Below are 17,044 nucleotides of genomic sequence, written 5' to 3' on the forward strand. Positions count from 1 at the left end.
TATTTTTGTTTCACCTGTATCACAGAATATTTATTATTTATGAAAAAGAAATAACAAACTAATTTCTCAACTGAAGTAAGAATTAGCAAACACGTTTCTCATTGGAGCTATTTTTAAATTTCAAAATGGATCCACTAACACATAGTTCATGAGCAGGTAAATATTAGAGGCTCATAAATACTTGCTAAAGTACAAAGTGATATTTCTTATCGTCTGGGAAAGCACCCCAGCCAGCCATCAGCTAAGCTGGGCCTCCATTTAAGTCACTTTTTTGGTGTTATTGATCAGTGGGTTTTCTGCGGCTCCTGTGACAGTATTTAGGACAGAGGGGACAGTGGCAGAGGCAGATAGAGACTCCTAGCCCACAGCGAAGAGACACAAGTATGTTTTTCCTCTGCATTGCAGCACTGCCAACAAGGCCTACTTCTTATCGTCATTGTGGTTGGCACTTTCTCCTTCAGACTCATCCTGTCTGCCCTGTGCTAAGGCCTTTTCAGCTAAAATATTTACCTGGAGTACATTACAAATAAGAGAAGCGGCACTAACTAGGAAAGACAGCCTTCAGCTGAGGAAATCAGAAATCTCATGTCTCGTCTCTCACTGACTAGTTGACTAGCCCTCAGGGCTCTTTATCTCATGTACCCATTTGCAATCCCTATGTAAAACTGTGTGTCAGGTGCTATAATGAGAGGCTATCATATGCATCATATACTATTCTTAAACACTAGAGGAAAAAAGTACACTTGAAATCCATTCATTCTTTCTACTTTTGAGAGATGTTTATCATATTTAAATTCTTATAAATGATTTTGCCTACTTTTCAAGGACAACTAAGACATTATAATGGTTATACAAAGAATACTATTAATTTTCTTTAATATCAATCTGTGTTCAGTAGAGGCTGGATAGCAAAACATTTACTCTCATTTACAGTTTATTATATACCAAGTTCTACCAAAATGGGTCAGTGAAAAGAACCTAAACATAGAAGTTAATCTTAAAACATTAACATACTAAAGATTTGAATAGTAAAAAATGTTTTATTTTGTTTAAATCTACAGGAGAGGAATTTAAGTATAAGTTATGGGCCTGGTTACTCACCTACTCTTCTATGGACAAGTATTGTAATTTTTGGCTTCTGTTTTTTTATTTCTTATCAATTGCTTCTTTATCTCTAAAAGGGTTAAATTCTTTGTTCCCACATTCATTCTACAATAATATATCTTGGTATCAGTCCTTAAAATATTATTTATATGTATTTGATATATGTGTGTAAACGTGTATAATTTCTAACTCTAATCAGTTCAGAAACAGTGGAACATTTTTCTGGCTGCTCCAGTTTACACACACACACACATACACACACACACACAGGTAGTATACAGTCTTCATCCATTAAGAAGCAGCGACGTGATTCTTGAACATTTTCCTGGTGCATGAACTTGCGTCTTTGCCACGAGTTTAATCTGAAGGCACCTGTCCAACATAAATAATAAAAGAACATTCTAAAAATACCCACTGAAGGAATTAGGTGTGTACTGGAAATACGGTGCTATGAAGAGCCAATTACAATTTTTCGTAGCACAAACAACCAAAGGGAGAACGGTTTCTCAGGAGAGGACTCTTGATTCGCAGGTGATTTTTTCATCGTGTGGGGATCTGGATCTGCTTGAGCACCAGACAAGCTTGGTATCTTCTGAGGACGGCGCCCGAGAGCAGGAGAACATGGATGACACAAACAGCGAGCAGCAGTTTAGAGTCTTCAGAGACTTCGACTTCCTAGATGTGGAGCTGGAGGATGGAGAGGTACGGTGTATTCTCTGTAAAAATAATCCCCGCACCCTTTTCCTTGACTAATGAAACTATTCTTTTTACCTGCTAAATAATGAGTTTTTGTAACAAGATCTTTAATTGGAAAGTTGTAAACTTTATTTTGAATCAACTTATTCAAAGTACAGCAGCTAAACTTTGGCAAAAGTTACCACGCCCTTCCTGTCTGAGCCCACGGCAAAAGCTGCCAAGTTATTTCTAAACGGCAAAGACCTGAGTTTTAATGACCACACAAAGACTGTATGTGTGTGTGTAGTCCCAAGCTGGACTTAAAAAAAAAAATCACAAAAAACATTTCAGTTCTTAGCCTGTTCACTGGTACCTGGGTAAAATATGCTAAGCATTTAATCATTTCTAATGTGAAGTTTCTCTAATTCAATTCCTTCAAAGCTTGCCTGCTACAACATGAGACCAGAGCCTGAGGGATCAAACATTTTTGTGCTTGATGAAATCGTTAGAACTGGAAACAAAATGCAATGCACACAAGAGAGCTCTTTGCTCTGCTTAGCTCGGTGGCTGGTGTTCTAGACACTGGAGCAGCCAAATTCAAGTCTCAGTGGGCAAATGCAGATTCGTTTATTTTGGATGATGATCATGGTAATAAGATACTTTCAGCTATGAATCATGTTTGCGAAAACAGGTATTGAGAGGAGGAGCATCACCTGTCAGTCACCTTCATTTCAGTAGCTTAGAGGCATGTTCCACCTGAGAGGCAGTCTTTTGCCTCATGGGATCAAAATTCAGTTCACTTAAGTGAGATTGGATGATGTAAAGGTGCCTGGTTCGGAACCTGGCTCATGGTGTTGTCAAGCTCATGTTTAACTGCACCAGATTTCCCAAACGACTCTCTGCTAGTCTTACAATTGAAGAGGCAGGCCCAGATCCCAAGTTTAGGATTTCCTGCAGTAGGTAGGCACCTCCTTACTTAACTACAGGCTTGTGGGAAATGATGCTTCAAGTAGCTGCTTACCTTCCCTAAAAGGATTTTATTACTGACCAACCCGCTTATGTCTAATCGAAGCCAAAGAGCCCTTTGCTTTTGTCCTTCCTGGCCCACTGATGACCCTGGATGTCTGCCCCAGCAGGAGAGAATCATGTCCTCAGAATAAAGAAGGTGTTCTTCACCAATTCTTTCCCTGGAAAACAAGTTTAGCAGACCCAGTCCTTAAGCAGTATAAAGGCACTGCTATAATGTATCCTTAAAATAACTGCCAGCTTAATTTTCACCTAGAATTGCTTAAGAACCAATAAAAAGTATTGCAGGTTTCTATGATCCATAATAAATGATAGAGAAAGCATTCACTGAATGCAGTGAGGATTGTTTTAAGTCTAAAGCAAAATACAACTGTTTTGAATACTTTCAAAAATGTCTCTGAGACAGAGCACAGAGTTCATCTAGTGTCAAAAGACCAGCTCCCTGATCTGACAACTGACCTAATGTTTGCTCTTCGGTTAAAATTCAAGCTTGGACACCTGTTTCCCTCTGGAAGTTATACAAGGGAGGAAAAAAACGGATGAAGCAAGAGAGGCATCATTTCCTATCTCGGCCAGAGAAAAATGTTATGTGAAACGACCTAGCAGGAATGATGTAAAGCGAAGTAATCCGACACAATTTCAGAACAGCTCACAAATTTAGTTTCTATCAAAATAAAGGAAGGAAAAATCTGGGATGCCCATTACTTAAATATTATACTAATGTTTTTCAGGGACAAGAAATAAGGAATACTACACCTTTTTTTCTGGTCTTCTCTTTATTGTCCTAGCCAGCAATAACTAAAAAATCACAGTGATTATTTTATCTTTCATTGTTAAGATTTTATAAGAAACTGGCTGGGCACAGTGGCTCACACCTGTAATCCCAGCACTCTTGGAGGCTGAGGCATCCTAGAGGATCACTTGTGTCCAGGGGTTTAAGACCAGCCTGGGTAACAGAGCAAGACCCTGTCTCTACAAAAATTAAAATTAGCCAGGTGTGATAGCACATGCCTGTGGTCCCAGCTACTCGGGAGGCTGAGGTGGGAGTATCGCTTGAGCCCAGGAGGTCAAGGCTGCAGTGAGCCGTGATTGCACCACTGCACTCAGACTGGATGACAGAGTGAGACCCTGTGTCCAAAAAAAAAAAAAAAATTTAGAAGAAGAAACTCACGGGGCTGAGAGTGTACATTTTATCCAAATAAAATAAGGCATTTGAGAATGTTTTGCTGCTTCCCAATAAAATCACAATAAGGGATTCTAGCATTCTTGGAGTAGAAGAGTGAAGATGCCTGAACTTCAGAGTCCAACAGCTCCAGGTTTGAATTTCACCTCTGCCACTGACCTTAGCTATATGACCTTAAGCATGGATGCAATTCCTCTTGCTTTCCACTTCTTTGACTATTAAGTGGGTATAAGAATGCAGGTTGAGCATTCCTCATCTGAAAATTCAAAATCTGAAATGCTCCAAAATTCTAAACTTTTTGAACACTAACACGACATCACAACTGAAAGATTCCACACCTGACCTCATGTTACAGGTCACAGTCAAAATGCGGTCAAAACTTTGTTTCATGCACAAAATTATTTTAAAATTGTATAAAATTATCTTCAGGCTGTGTATTTAAGGTGTATGTGAAACATAAACAAATTTCATGTTTAGACTTAGGTCCCATCCCCAAGATATCTCATTATGTATATGCAAATATTTCAAAAATTTTTAAAAATCTGAAATCCAAAACACCTCTGGTCCCAAGCATTTTGAATAAGGCATACTCAACCTCTACCTGCCTGTAGAGCTGACATGAGGATTAAATAAAATAACGTATGTATAGTGTCTAGCAAAGTGTCAGGCATATAGTTGGCATTGTAAATGTGAGTCTCCTTGTACTGTCATTGGTGAATAATTTTAGTATATCTTCATCTGATAAAGTTAGGCATACTTGGCGTTTAGATCAAAGCACAGTTGTCAAAAAAAGAAAGACAAGTCATTTTGTCATATCTATTCCTTTTCATTGGTCTCAGAATTTACTGAGTGATATCTACAAGAGTTTGCCCTTGAACTTTTTAGAATCTTTAAAAGGTGTTGTGCCTTTGCTATTAATTGCATATGAACAGTAAGCATCATGATCACAAACACTTTTAGCTTTGTGAACAGGCTCAGGTGATGCCACCTTTATTTCCAGTTGATGACCTTCATTCATGTTCCCATAACATTTAACAGTTTTCTCACGAATACATATTTAGGCATTCCAAAAAAAAAAAAAAAGTGTTGAGGAGACCAAAGTTGTCACAGAGGTAGAAAGCTATTTCAGAAATTGTAGTAATGATTTGTTATCCCAGCTCTATCATCCACAGCCAAAGGATTTGGAATTTCTGATGTTTAATGTTGATTTTTCTCTTTGGAGTTAATGTATATTTACCTTTTCTTTTAAGGTGCACCTACTGAAGTGTATATTGTTAGCACTGTTAGTTAATGTTGTGTTAACACTAAGAGAAATGTTCTTGAGTATCTTTAATATAATCATTGTAAATAGACCTTTTGTTTGTTTTTCTGCTCATTCAATCTGCTACCCAGGAACTTCAGGTAAGATGATGCTGTTTTTAATTCAAATATGCTAGTAGATGTTTTGCATCTTTGCAGATTTATAACAACATAATTGCTTTTTTCCTCCCTTCCAGAATATATATGCTTATTTGCGTGCATATTTCCATTTAGGTGTGTGATATAAGAGGTATTTTTCTTGGCTGCTCTAGTATGAAAATGTTTTCTAAAATGTAAATACATTTTTAAAACCTTTATATGCCTAGTTCTGAAAGTTGCATGATTATATCTCAGAGAAGTGGAGTTTTCAAATCTGATCTATGGCAATCCTATGATTTCTCATTAAGTGATTGCACAACTGGATGGGTTTTATTGTTAAATTCTTGTGTTAAAACTGAAATCACCGGGTACCATGGCTCCCACCTGTAATCCCAGCATTTTGGGAGGCTGAGGTGCCAGATCACTTGAGGCCAGGAGTTCAAGACCAGCCTAGCCAACATGGCGAAACCCTGTCTCTACTAAAAATATAAAAATTAGCCACGCCTGGAGGTGCACGCCTGTAATCCCAGCTACCTGGGAGGCTGAGGCAGGAGAATCCCTTGAACCCAAGAGGCAGAGGTTGCAGTGAGCCAAGATCACGCCACTGCACTCCAGCCTGGGCAACAGAGCAAGACTCTGTCTCAAAAAAAAAAAAAGTGAAATTAACAATTTGCATCTAACTATATACCATACATACTTTCAGTTGAATCTTTTTTTCCCCCAGGAATTAAAGGCTATCTCTATCTTTGTGTAGTGACTAGATAACTTTTCATCCAAACCAGGGCCCTTTTAAAAGTAAAAGGGGGTATTAATAATATTTATACCCGAACCACAGGCATTAAAACCAGGATCATCCTGGGCAAAGTGATCTATGATCAGTCTCTATCTACGTATATCAGACTTACTCTAAGTAGAACATTTGGGGGAGTATATTTTGACCACAGTGCACCCAAATTTCTTCAACAATAATTCTTGTTTGACAGAGTTCCAATATGAAAAAAAGTGTCAAAAAATAGTATTTCTAAAATTTCTAGAATGTTTAATCATTAATACTTTCCCATCTCAGTGTAAACCCTGAGTGGTTTTTAAGTTTGATAACTGACATATACAGAGTGTTCATCTGGACTAGCCATCGTCTGCATTTTCTCACATGTAGGAAACTGCTTTGACTTTTCACTTTGTATGTAACATAAAATACAAATCTGACATTTGGGGGAGAGGAAGGATGGAGGGTGGGTCTCCCACTAGGACCATGCTGAGAAAGCCTGGTTGAGTTTTAATCACCATGGACTTTACCTGGGGCCAGACTGCAACGTTGTTCCATCATCTCAACCTCTCAGCCACCACCAGGGGAACCATTTCAACACCCTTGCTTCTAATGGAGATATTACACCTTCCAGCAAGACAGCCAAACCTTATTCCTGCAAGAACAGCTTTCCCTGCCTCCCTATTTTCACACCTGATTGATTCAGGTCTTCACCAGAGCTGCCGCCAAATCAGCACTAGCAGTGACCTGTGCCTGGTGTAGCCTTCTCCCACCTGGATGTCTGTATTCCTCTGCAAGCTCATGATTCTGTCTCAAGTGCAGCGTGGGAGACCTCCAGAATCGCTGCCTAAGATAGTTCATCCAACCCTTCCAGTCATTTGGCACAAGAGAGTCAGTTGTGTGAATTTGTGTTTGTATATTTGTCCCTATAATTTTCACATTCTTCTCTTTTTACTCTGTATAGTTAGTATTCTGATTTTTCTGTATTTTCTTCCTTTCTTTACACATTGGATTTTCCTTTTCTTCCCAGAACTTTTGCCTCTTTCATATATTGTTTTATTTTCTCACTGCTGTGGCTATTTTTAAAATCCCAGTACAACAGTTAGCCATTTTCCACCAAAAAAAAGAAAAAAACATATGGTGGTAATTTATCATAGCAGATACTGGATGTTAGAAACAATATTCTGAGTCTGCATTCTTTTTTATAATCAAACAGCCCTAAGAGCAATCATAAATATCATATGTGAGGATGAATAATGATGATTTCTATATCTTATCCAGATTGTGCTTAGGATTTGTGCCTGTTGCCTTCTACCATGAATAGCCCAAGCAGACTTTGAAAAAGCTATGCCACTGTTATATGACAGATCTGTGAGAATGGCAAGCTTGTTTCACTAGGAGACAGACACGACCCTCTGCTTTAAAACAGAGGGAGATTAATAAATGATAATGCTCATAAGTTTAACAGTAACTCACATCTCTCATATTATGTTGTTCACTGAGCTTTCATCAGAAAAAGTTGTTTTATTTTATTCCAATGAACCATCAGGCAGTGTTTCAAATTACCAGTAAATGAAAAGATTCTGTACTAGATTTTGTCAGATCATTTGTTTAGGTTAAAATTTGCATATCAGTCAGCTGAGTAATATTTTTCTTCCTTTATTCCTATCTTAACAGAAAGAAAAATAAAACCCAAATCCATTTCTAGAAAAAAAAAGTTATGTTAGTCAAATACACTTATTTATTAACTGATGGTTTGTAGAGAAAGTCTGAATGCAACTAAAAGCTTTCTTTAACACTTACATGGCCACTTAAGCTAGTTCTCAGTAATTCAAAATATACAAATCAACAATAATATTTGGGGCCGGGTGCAGTGGCTCACGCCTGTAATCTCAGCACTTTGGGAGGCCGAGGCGGGTGGATCACTTGAGGTCAGGAGTTTGAGACTAGCCTGGCAACATGGCAAAATCCTGTCTCTACTAAAAATACAAAAAATTAGCCTGACATGGAACCCAGAAGGTGGAGTTTGCAGCAAGCTGAGATCGCGCCACTGCACCACTCCAGCCTGGGCAACAGCAAGACTCTGTCTCAAAAGAAAAAAACAAAAAAACAGTAATAGGCTGGGTGTGGTGGCTCACGCCTGTAATCCCAGCACTTTGGGAGGCCGAGGCAGGTGGATCATGAGGTCAGGTGATCAAGGCCAGTCTGGCCAACATAGTGAAATTAACAATTTTCTACACCGGGACAATTATTTAAAGATGAGCCTAAAGCAAAAGTTAAGGAGTTGCCGCTCTGGCCTCTGCATAGTGCATGATCCATCAGACTTTGCCCAGCTGCTCTGATAGTCTTTAACTCTGCATTGTATCTGTGAAAATTGCTGTGGCAGAAATAGGCTGGAATGTTTACCTAATGCTCTTCCACTAAATACCCAGAGGATTCTGGAATGTGCTACAAGCAACATAGCTCCTACTTTTTTCTCCTTCTGAAAACAGTACTAAACAGGGGCCGACCTCAGGGTGGTGGGAGTGGGTGACACCTCTTTTGAAGTTTTCATACTAGTGGTCTCTTTCTTACAGATTTTTGAAAACACAGATCATTGGTAGTGTTTACCAAAATCAACTTTTTAAAAAATGTAATTATTACCCACCATGCCAAAGAAAAGTATGTAATCACTTCTACCTATGACTTCACATGAGTTCACATGAAAATAGTGTGCTTTTACTACTTTTCACATTGGGTAAACAAAAGTTTTGATACCAAAGTCGATGAGGGCCTAAGAGTTAATAATGACAATATTTGTTCCCAAGCTATGACTAATTGAATGTGTGAACATGTGAGTGCAAGAGGATTTTGGCATAAAAAACTGGCTGATGGTGTGATTTCAGGGTGAGAGTATGGACAATTTCAACTGGGGAGTGCGCAGACGTTCTCTGGACAGCCTGGATAAGTGTGATATGCAGATTCTGGAGGAGCGCCAACTGTCAGGAAGCACTCCTAGCCTGAATAAAATGCACCATGAGGACTCCGATGAATCATCCGAGGAGGAGGACCTCACAGCCAGCCAGATCCTGGAGCACTCAGACCTAGTAAGTAGCGGCTCTCCCACTCTAAGAATTGGGAGGCTTATTTTTTGTAACTAATGCAGGAGGATAGTTTCCAGTTGCAGCTAAGGAAACTTTCCACAGCTGCTGAACTAAAATCAGAACTGTCAGGTGGTGTCATATGGGTTCTAGCTGGCAGAGTCTTCTCTGTAGGTTGCAGATGGAAACAAAGACTGGGGTCCATGTGATTCACCCTGAAAGCCACCAGATCTGTTAAGGCCTAGATTTTTCCCAAATACCTTTTATGATTCTGGAATCTTTTTAAAAATTCCCCAGATCTCTAAAGTGTGGAGATATGACAGACGTTTTGATGTGATTATCTGAAAATACCTGGATTACTAGCTGCTATGTTTAAGGCCCAGTAATGGTGAAATGTGGAAGTTAAAAAATTAAGACGTATTAACCAACAACTAGAGAATAATTGGAGCTTTTAAAGAATGGGAACTTCATACTATGTTTAATTTCCTTTGCTTTTTAAACAGATCATGACTCTCTCCCCCTCTGAAGAGACGAATCCCATGGAGCTGCTCACCACAGCCTGTGACTCGACCCCTGCAGAACCTCATTCCTTTAACACCAGAATGTCCAGCTTTGATGCTTCCTTGCCTGATATGAATAATCTGCAGATTTCTGAGGGTTCAAAGGTGAAGAGATTTTAACGATCATTTGTACTTCCCTTAAAACCCTTAAAAAAAAACACTTCCAATTTTCTGAGAATTCTTAAGGGGTCTCAAGTAGAAAGACTATCTTTATCTTTTTCTTTCTCTCTTTTTTAAAATAATAGAAGTTTGTGCACCTGAGCCTATGTTTTGAAGTTGTTTTACCCCCACAAACTTGAGCAGCCATCTTCTTGGCTGAAAGACTTGATTTGAGGTCTTTTTAAAATGAGACATTTTGCATGAACACTGCTGGTGGATGGCAAAACCAGTGGTGTATGTCTGAGATGGCTGTGACTGGGAAACTGCTGATCTTTGTCATGAATTTTATGAAACAATATGCTAAGTGAGGTGTGGGTGTATGCACATATTTGGGGAATTTTTTCCTTTGTAGGAAACAATTATACAATTTGTACATTGATTCAGTGCTTGCCTTTTGGCATACTATCAGAATTTTTAATGTCAATCACAGTCTTATGCCAGATTCGCACAAAACTCTTCTTGCCAGAGTCTGTGAGGAGAAAAGTAACGCAATGGATGTAATTTTCTTAATTAGAAAAAATCTAACAGTATATATTTCATTTAAAGTTTATTTTATTAAAATGTCCTGAAAACCATCCACTTGCGTGCTATGCCCACATCTATGCCCATCAGTATAGAATTGTATTTCCTTATAGTAGAAATACCAAAATAATCTATTACCGTTAAGATAGAGTCAAGCACTCTCTATCATGAGTTTGGTTATGGTTGTGCAAGTTCAAAAGAAAAAATAAAATCGAAAAAATTTCATAAAAGTATATTCCTTCTGACATTTCTAATGGAAAAATATAATATTGGCTATTCTATATTCTCTGATAGCATAGTAAAAATAGATCAGAAATCTAGGAAAATCTATGTGCTTTAAACCAAAGGCAATCACCAAATTACAATTACCTAAAAATATTGAAGCTTAAATAGTAATTATTTCTAAGATTGCCTCATTGCAAAGGTACTACAATCAGGATTCTTGGAATTAGCAGAGTTCTTTTTTAGCCAAAAGAAAAAAACAAAAAACAAAAAGCCCAGAAAGAAAAGTTGTCTAAGTTAAAATTCTAAGATTATGAAATTAAATTTCATAGAAAAAAATCACAAAATATATGTGCATTTGATATTTCTCAATGTCAATATGGTCATTTTCTCCATTTTTCTATTTTGAATGCTAAAAACATATAGATTTCTTATAGAAAGTGCTACCTAAGGCCAGGTGCTTTGGCTCACACCTGTAATCCCAGAACTTTGGGAGGCCGAGGCGGGTGGATCACGAGGTCAGGAGTTCAAGACCAGCCTGGCCAAGATGGTGAAACCCTGTCTCTACTAAAAACACAAAAAAATTAACCAGTCATGGTGGCGGTGCCCGTAATCCCAGCTACTCAGGAGGCTGAGGCAGAGAATTGCTTGAACCCAGGAAGCAGAGGTTGCAGGTAGCTGAGATCGCACCACTGCACTCCAGCCTGGGCGACAGAGCGAGACTCCATCTCGAAAAAAAAAAAGACAGTAATACCTACGTAATAGATCTCATCCTACCAAGGAAAAGTCGAGTCCCATTTCTGAAGAGCTATCCCTGTTTTTCACTTAAGTTGCATTTCTGCAATGTTTGATATAGCTATGATATTAGAGAAAATAAAATGTATTTTAATAAGGACTCATCCCTTCTCTAATGGATTAAGTGTATGTACACTGATAACCTAGACCAGGCACCAGTGGCCAGCCTCATTGGCAGCACTGTAGTTTTAAAAAGCAAATATGGATAAACCTCTCAAACTCAGTATTTACCAGCAATTCCTCCAAAGACATGAGATATCTTATTTCCCTAATATATTTTTACCATTCCTGGTAATTTTCCCTATTAATTCTAGAGTCAAAGTATAATATATATATTTTATATATATATTTACACACTGAGTGAGTGGACAGATGTTAACTTGAGATAAAGCTCTAATTCATATACACTTCTATTTTGCCTTGCTTTTGTTTTTGTTTTAAGAAAATGACTCACTGTAACATGTACATCTTTCTTCCTCTCCCTTCTGATCTGTAATCCAGTTGCCTTCCTTCCTCTCCTAAAGAACAATCAGTCCTCCTTTTCCCCCTGGCCCAGGCCCAAACCCAGCCTCTTTTTCCATTTTACTTGCTGTGTCTCTTTCCTGCCTCTCACTGATCCTGGTTCTGCCTGCCCTTGAGCCCTTTCATTGTCCTGCTCATTCCACATTTTGTAGTCAGGTAAGAGCAGATACTCATATCTGTTATCTGTGGAGGGTATTCTCAAGGGTAAAGCATACATGCAAATGGATCTTAGAGGATCCCCTATATGGAAAGACCAAGCAACCCAGCAGGCTCAGGGAAGGACTCTGGATCACTCGTGCACTCCACAGGTATCCTGGGCATCTACTGCGCCAGGCCCTGATGATTCTACATTCCCTTGGTAAAGGGGTTCTATGTTAAAGAATTAACTCTGGATAGGCTTGCTTTAGAAGTCTGGGTTTGGACAATGGAAGGAGTTCTGAATCCAAAAGCAGTGTTTCTTGTCCCAGCTCCAATTCTAAGTATGGACCTGATATTAGACAAGTCCCTTTCCCACGTGGAGCATTGTTTCCTTTTCTGCAAAATGTGGAGGTTGGATTGGAGGTCTTGATGGTCTTTGCCAAGTTTAGCGTTCATACACTATAAGCATGGGCCAAGTATGAAAATCTACTGAGAGCCCCTTTGGGGACTATTATGGAAGAGATTGAAAAGAAGATAAAGAATGAACAGTACTTCAGAGAATTCCTGAGTCCGGCCTAGAAATGGACTATACTGTAGCTAGAAAACAAATGTCCCCATTTCTATCACCATCAGCATTTCAGTCTCTCTTATTTGTTCCTTAGTTGAACAGGTTGTCCTGTATGTTTTCTTACACATTGGGGGATTCTTTTGTCTTTTTGTTCTTCCAGGCTGAAGCTGTTCGTGAGGAGGAGGACACCACCGTGCATGAGGATGATCTTTCTAGTTCCATCAATGAACTCCCAGCAGCTTTTGAATGCAGCGACAGCTTTAGCCTGGACATGACTGAGGGGGAAGAAAAAGGCAATCGGGCACTGGACCAGTTTACCCTGGCGAGGTAATGGAGCCCTTGGCTGATGTGAGTGGTGTGAATGTGCATGGTACATTATATGGCATTCACACTCAAGTTAAGTGTCACAGTTGCACTGCTGGGACATCCTAATAAAGGACTCCAAAGTGACATGTATCATGGCAGGCTCTCAGCTGAGTTAGAGTCATCCAATCCCATTATAGGGCCTCGTGTGGAACAAAGAAAGGACACTTACATATGAATTCATAAGGCCAGAAAGCAACGTAAAAAGCAAAGGAAGAGCCTGGAAACATGGTCCAGACCTTGTAAGCTTTGAAGATAAGCAAGACTTGGCAAGCCTTTGAAATAAGCTCTTTCCATGTGGAGTTAAAACACTGGAACAAGAGGCTCTTTATATAGGAAATACCTACTCTTTAAGTGGGTGTCTTTTGGCCTGGTGGCTGATATTTCTGAGACTAGTGAGATATAGAAACAGAAAAAAAAATGTGAAGAGAAATAGATAAACACCAGAGGTTAGACTAATCCAGCATCTAGAATAAATCACAAATAATAATGCTACAGATCTACTTCAGGAAAAGAAAGTCGAGATCCTAAAATTACTCTTCTGAAAGTTGAAAATAAGAACTAAGTAAAAGCTTCTGATATGCTAAACAAAGGCCTTCTGTTACAGTGAGCAATGTCTGTCCCTCAAAGGAAAAGGTTAAGGTAACACCTAGAGAAGAATTTGACCTTTCATTTTTTATTCATTATCTCTTCTTTCTTCCTGCCTCTCTGTCTCACTTTCCCTGCGTATCTCTGGTTTCCTTGTCTCCCTCCACCTTTGTCTTCCAGGCATTTGTGCATATGCATTTATTAATACTCTCCCTCCAGAAAGGAAAAATTAGAAGATTCAAAATTTATATAATTTTTCATAATGAAAAATGAAGAATGAAACTGCCAAAGCATAGGACTGTGGTTTACTTTGGGGCATAGCCTCTGTGAAAGTGAGAGGCATTGCTGAAGGCTAAAAGAGGTACCAAGTCTATAGAAAGGGAATCTGAAATGGAGGAATCACAGAAATTCTAGAGGTGCAAATTCTCTTTCCTCGAATCATGAAAGAATCCGTGACCTCTTGCCAGGTGCGGTGGCACACACCTGTAATCCTACCACTTTGGGAGGCCGAGCTGGGTGGATCACTTGAGGCCAGGAATTCAAGACCAGCCTGGCCAACATGGTGAAATACTGTCTCTACTAAAAATGCAAATATTTGCTGGGCATGGTAGCACATGCCTGTAGTCCCAGCTACTCTGGTGACTGAGGCACGAGAATTGCTTGAACCCACGAGGCAGAGGTTGCAGTGAGCCGAGATCATGCCACTGCACTCCAGCCTGGGCGACAAAGCGAGACTCAAAACAAACAAACAAACCAAAAAGAATCACAGTGACTGCTGAATGAGAGCCAAGTCCCCAAAGCAACTTCAAAAGGAAGAGTGGGTAGAATAGCTACCTCATTTTGCTGACTCTCAGGGTGAGAATTTATAAAACCCGGTATAGGATGAGAAGGACATCACTTCTTGACATAGTCATTTTCATTTTTTCCAGCTTTGGAGAAGGTGACAGGGGAGTCTCTCCCCCTCCCTCGCCCTTCTTCTCAGCCATCCTTGCCGCCTTTCAGCCCGCAGCCTGTGACGATGCCGAGGAGGCCTGGCGCAGCCACATCAACCAGCTTATGTGCGACTCAGACGGCTCCTGTGCTGTGTATACATTTCATGTGTTCTCCTCCTTGTTTAAGGTATGTGTGCTCACTGAAAGTGCAGAGGACTTAGTTTCTAAGGGGAGCTGGGTAACTTTGAATTTAAGGAGAGGTTGTTCTTCTGTTCTGGGGTTATACTACTGTATTTTCTCCTCCAGACACCCCTAAATTTCCTCTGACTTTGAAATTTCTTCTGTTTACCCTTAATCTTGTCATCCTTCTAAACATGGTATTGATGATTTAGGCTGCCATGAAGTACCTTTCATTCCTGCATCTCTTGGTGTTACTGACATCACCAGTCCTCAGCAGCCATGACATCAGGACCATTAAGGGAATCTTCTGCCAGGCCTATCCTCCATCCCACCCCCCTTTACCTCTCTTTTGTTTTTATTATTTTTATCTTTCCTTTCCTTGTCTTTTCTCATTTTCCACTCTATGAATTCCTTAGCATGCCAGCCATAGCTGTGAACACTTGTTTACTCCCTTGAGTTGCTTTTGAACAGATGAAAAGTCATTCTTGCTGTTGTAGCAGGTTGCTGTGCACTGCAGATTTTGTTTTATGAAATGGGAACATGCCGCCTACTTGGTAGCCCTTAAGAATCAGGCCAGTCTAACTACTGCCTCTCCCGTGTGAACCACAGCCCCACTGTCCATAGTGTCTTTGTGCAAACTGTAATGAATGTCCCTACCTCCAGAGGAGTGCAGTACCACACCTGGCCAGCAGAGTGCAGGTGGGATTCCAACCCCACTTCCAATCCCTCAGCCAGACACCCTAGCATCTTGCACACAGCTCTCTGTGGCAGTCTCATGTGTGGACACGCTTAAATCTCGCTTGTTACCTCATAACATACTTACAATGACTGCTTCACATTAACTCCTCTATGCATCTTTCTGTAAACTTTTGTCCTCCAAATTTCATCAAATAATTGGCAGGGGGAGGAGGTGGCAAAAGAGAGAAACATGCCTTGCTGTGAAGAAACATCAGAGCTCTTTGAAGGCCATTGCAGTTAACTAGACCTATGTCTGAGCTTGAAGCAGATATTGACTGTGAAAATGGCAGTGCTGGGAATAATGAGGCCTGGAAGCTACAAAGATGAGGTTGTAGGGGAAGATTTGTTGATGTGGAACTATGGTTACCATATTATAGTTAAAGAGAAAGCTAGTTTAAAAAAAAATATATATATATATATATATCTAGATTAGTATTCCTTTTTTTAAAATGCCTAGAAAATAATGAAAATTATACACCAGAATATCATTGTATCTTTTCAGGGTAATGATATTTGGGGTGTTTTTTATTTCCTTCTTTTTACTTTTTTTCAATTTCCTATTTTTTTGGGGGGTGGGGAGACAGAATCTTGTTCTGTCGCCCATGCTGGAGTGCAGTAGCATGATCTCAGCTCACTCTGCCTCCCAGGTTCAAGCGATTCTCCTGCCTCAGCCTCCCGGGTAGCTGGGATTACAGGCATGAGCTACCGTGCCTGGCCAATTTCCTGTTTTTCTATAATAAAAAATGCTTTTCTTTCAGCATTTTCTTAAGCATATTTTTAATAACTCATTAGACAGAACTCCCACGGATAATGCAAAGGAAAAAAATGGAAAGGAACTATCTAGTTCCAACTTTGAATAGACTTGAATTTTGGATGAATGACCAGACAGAACAGTTAGAATCTAGTTAAACTTGTGTAGCTGTTGAGTTCTGTTGAGTAGCTCATGGAAGACGGACAATAATTTAGTTGGACTGAGGGAAGGAGCCCTCTAATCACCTTCAGGAAGAGCCATGGCCGACGGGAAAGGCAGGAAAATAAGGAATGATATATCAAAAGTGCAAAACTAAAATTATGTCCCTCTTAAATGGGTTGTTAAGAAGTTTTGTGGAGTAGGAGGCTCCATAGGTAAATCTGCCTTAAAATATCATTCCAGCATTTCAGTAGCCAGTGTCACTTGACCTCAGTTCAGCTCTGAAGTCAATGGCATTGCAGCAGGTTGCTGTACATTGCAATTTCTTTTTATGGTATGGGAAGGTGCCTCCTACTTAGTAACCCTTAAGAATCAGGCCAATCAGCCAGGCACAGTGGCTCACGCCTGTAATCCCAACACTTTGGGAGGCCAAGGTGGGAGGACCACCTGAGGTCAGGAATTCGAGACCAGCCTGGCCAACTTGGTGAAACCCCATCTCTACTAAGAATACAAAATTAGCCAGGCGTGATGGCACATGCCTGTAATCCCAGCTACTTGGGAGGCTGAGGCAGGAGAATCACTTGAACCTGGGAGGCAGAGGTTGCAGTGAGCTGA

At 39.8% G+C, this 17,044-nt stretch overlaps 1 protein-coding gene and 1 long non-coding RNA gene across 6 annotated transcripts in view; one reads left to right on the forward strand and one right to left on the reverse strand.

Annotated features, from left to right (window-relative positions):
* FRY (FRY microtubule binding protein) overlaps positions 1 to 17,044 on the forward strand; it is a 451,440-nt gene that overhangs the window by 405,245 nt on the left and 29,151 nt on the right. For all 5 annotated transcript variants that reach the window (XR_008671085.2, XM_055360541.2, XM_055360538.2 and 2 more), the window contains 5 exons: positions 1,636 to 1,806; positions 9,038 to 9,238; positions 9,736 to 9,897; positions 12,879 to 13,045; positions 14,599 to 14,788. Coding sequence is in view for 4 of the 5 variants with exons in the window: in XM_055360541.2 (XP_055216516.1) it covers positions 1,636 to 1,806; positions 9,038 to 9,238; positions 9,736 to 9,897; positions 12,879 to 13,045; positions 14,599 to 14,788 (891 nt within the window). In the remaining variant the exon portion in view is untranslated. The remainder of the gene's footprint in view (positions 1 to 1,635; positions 1,807 to 9,037; positions 9,239 to 9,735; positions 9,898 to 12,878; positions 13,046 to 14,598; positions 14,789 to 17,044) is intronic.
* Positions 1,650 to 4,240, reverse strand: LOC115930421 (uncharacterized). Its single transcript, XR_004067048.1, has 2 exons — positions 4,148 to 4,240; positions 1,650 to 1,791 (listed from the first exon to the last, which is right to left on the reverse strand). It is a non-coding gene; the product is annotated as an uncharacterized lncRNA (long non-coding RNA).

This window comes from Gorilla gorilla, chromosome 14 (assembly GCF_029281585.2).
Source record: "Gorilla gorilla gorilla isolate KB3781 chromosome 14, NHGRI_mGorGor1-v2.1_pri, whole genome shotgun sequence".
NCBI lineage: Eukaryota > Metazoa > Chordata > Mammalia > Primates > Hominidae > Gorilla > Gorilla gorilla.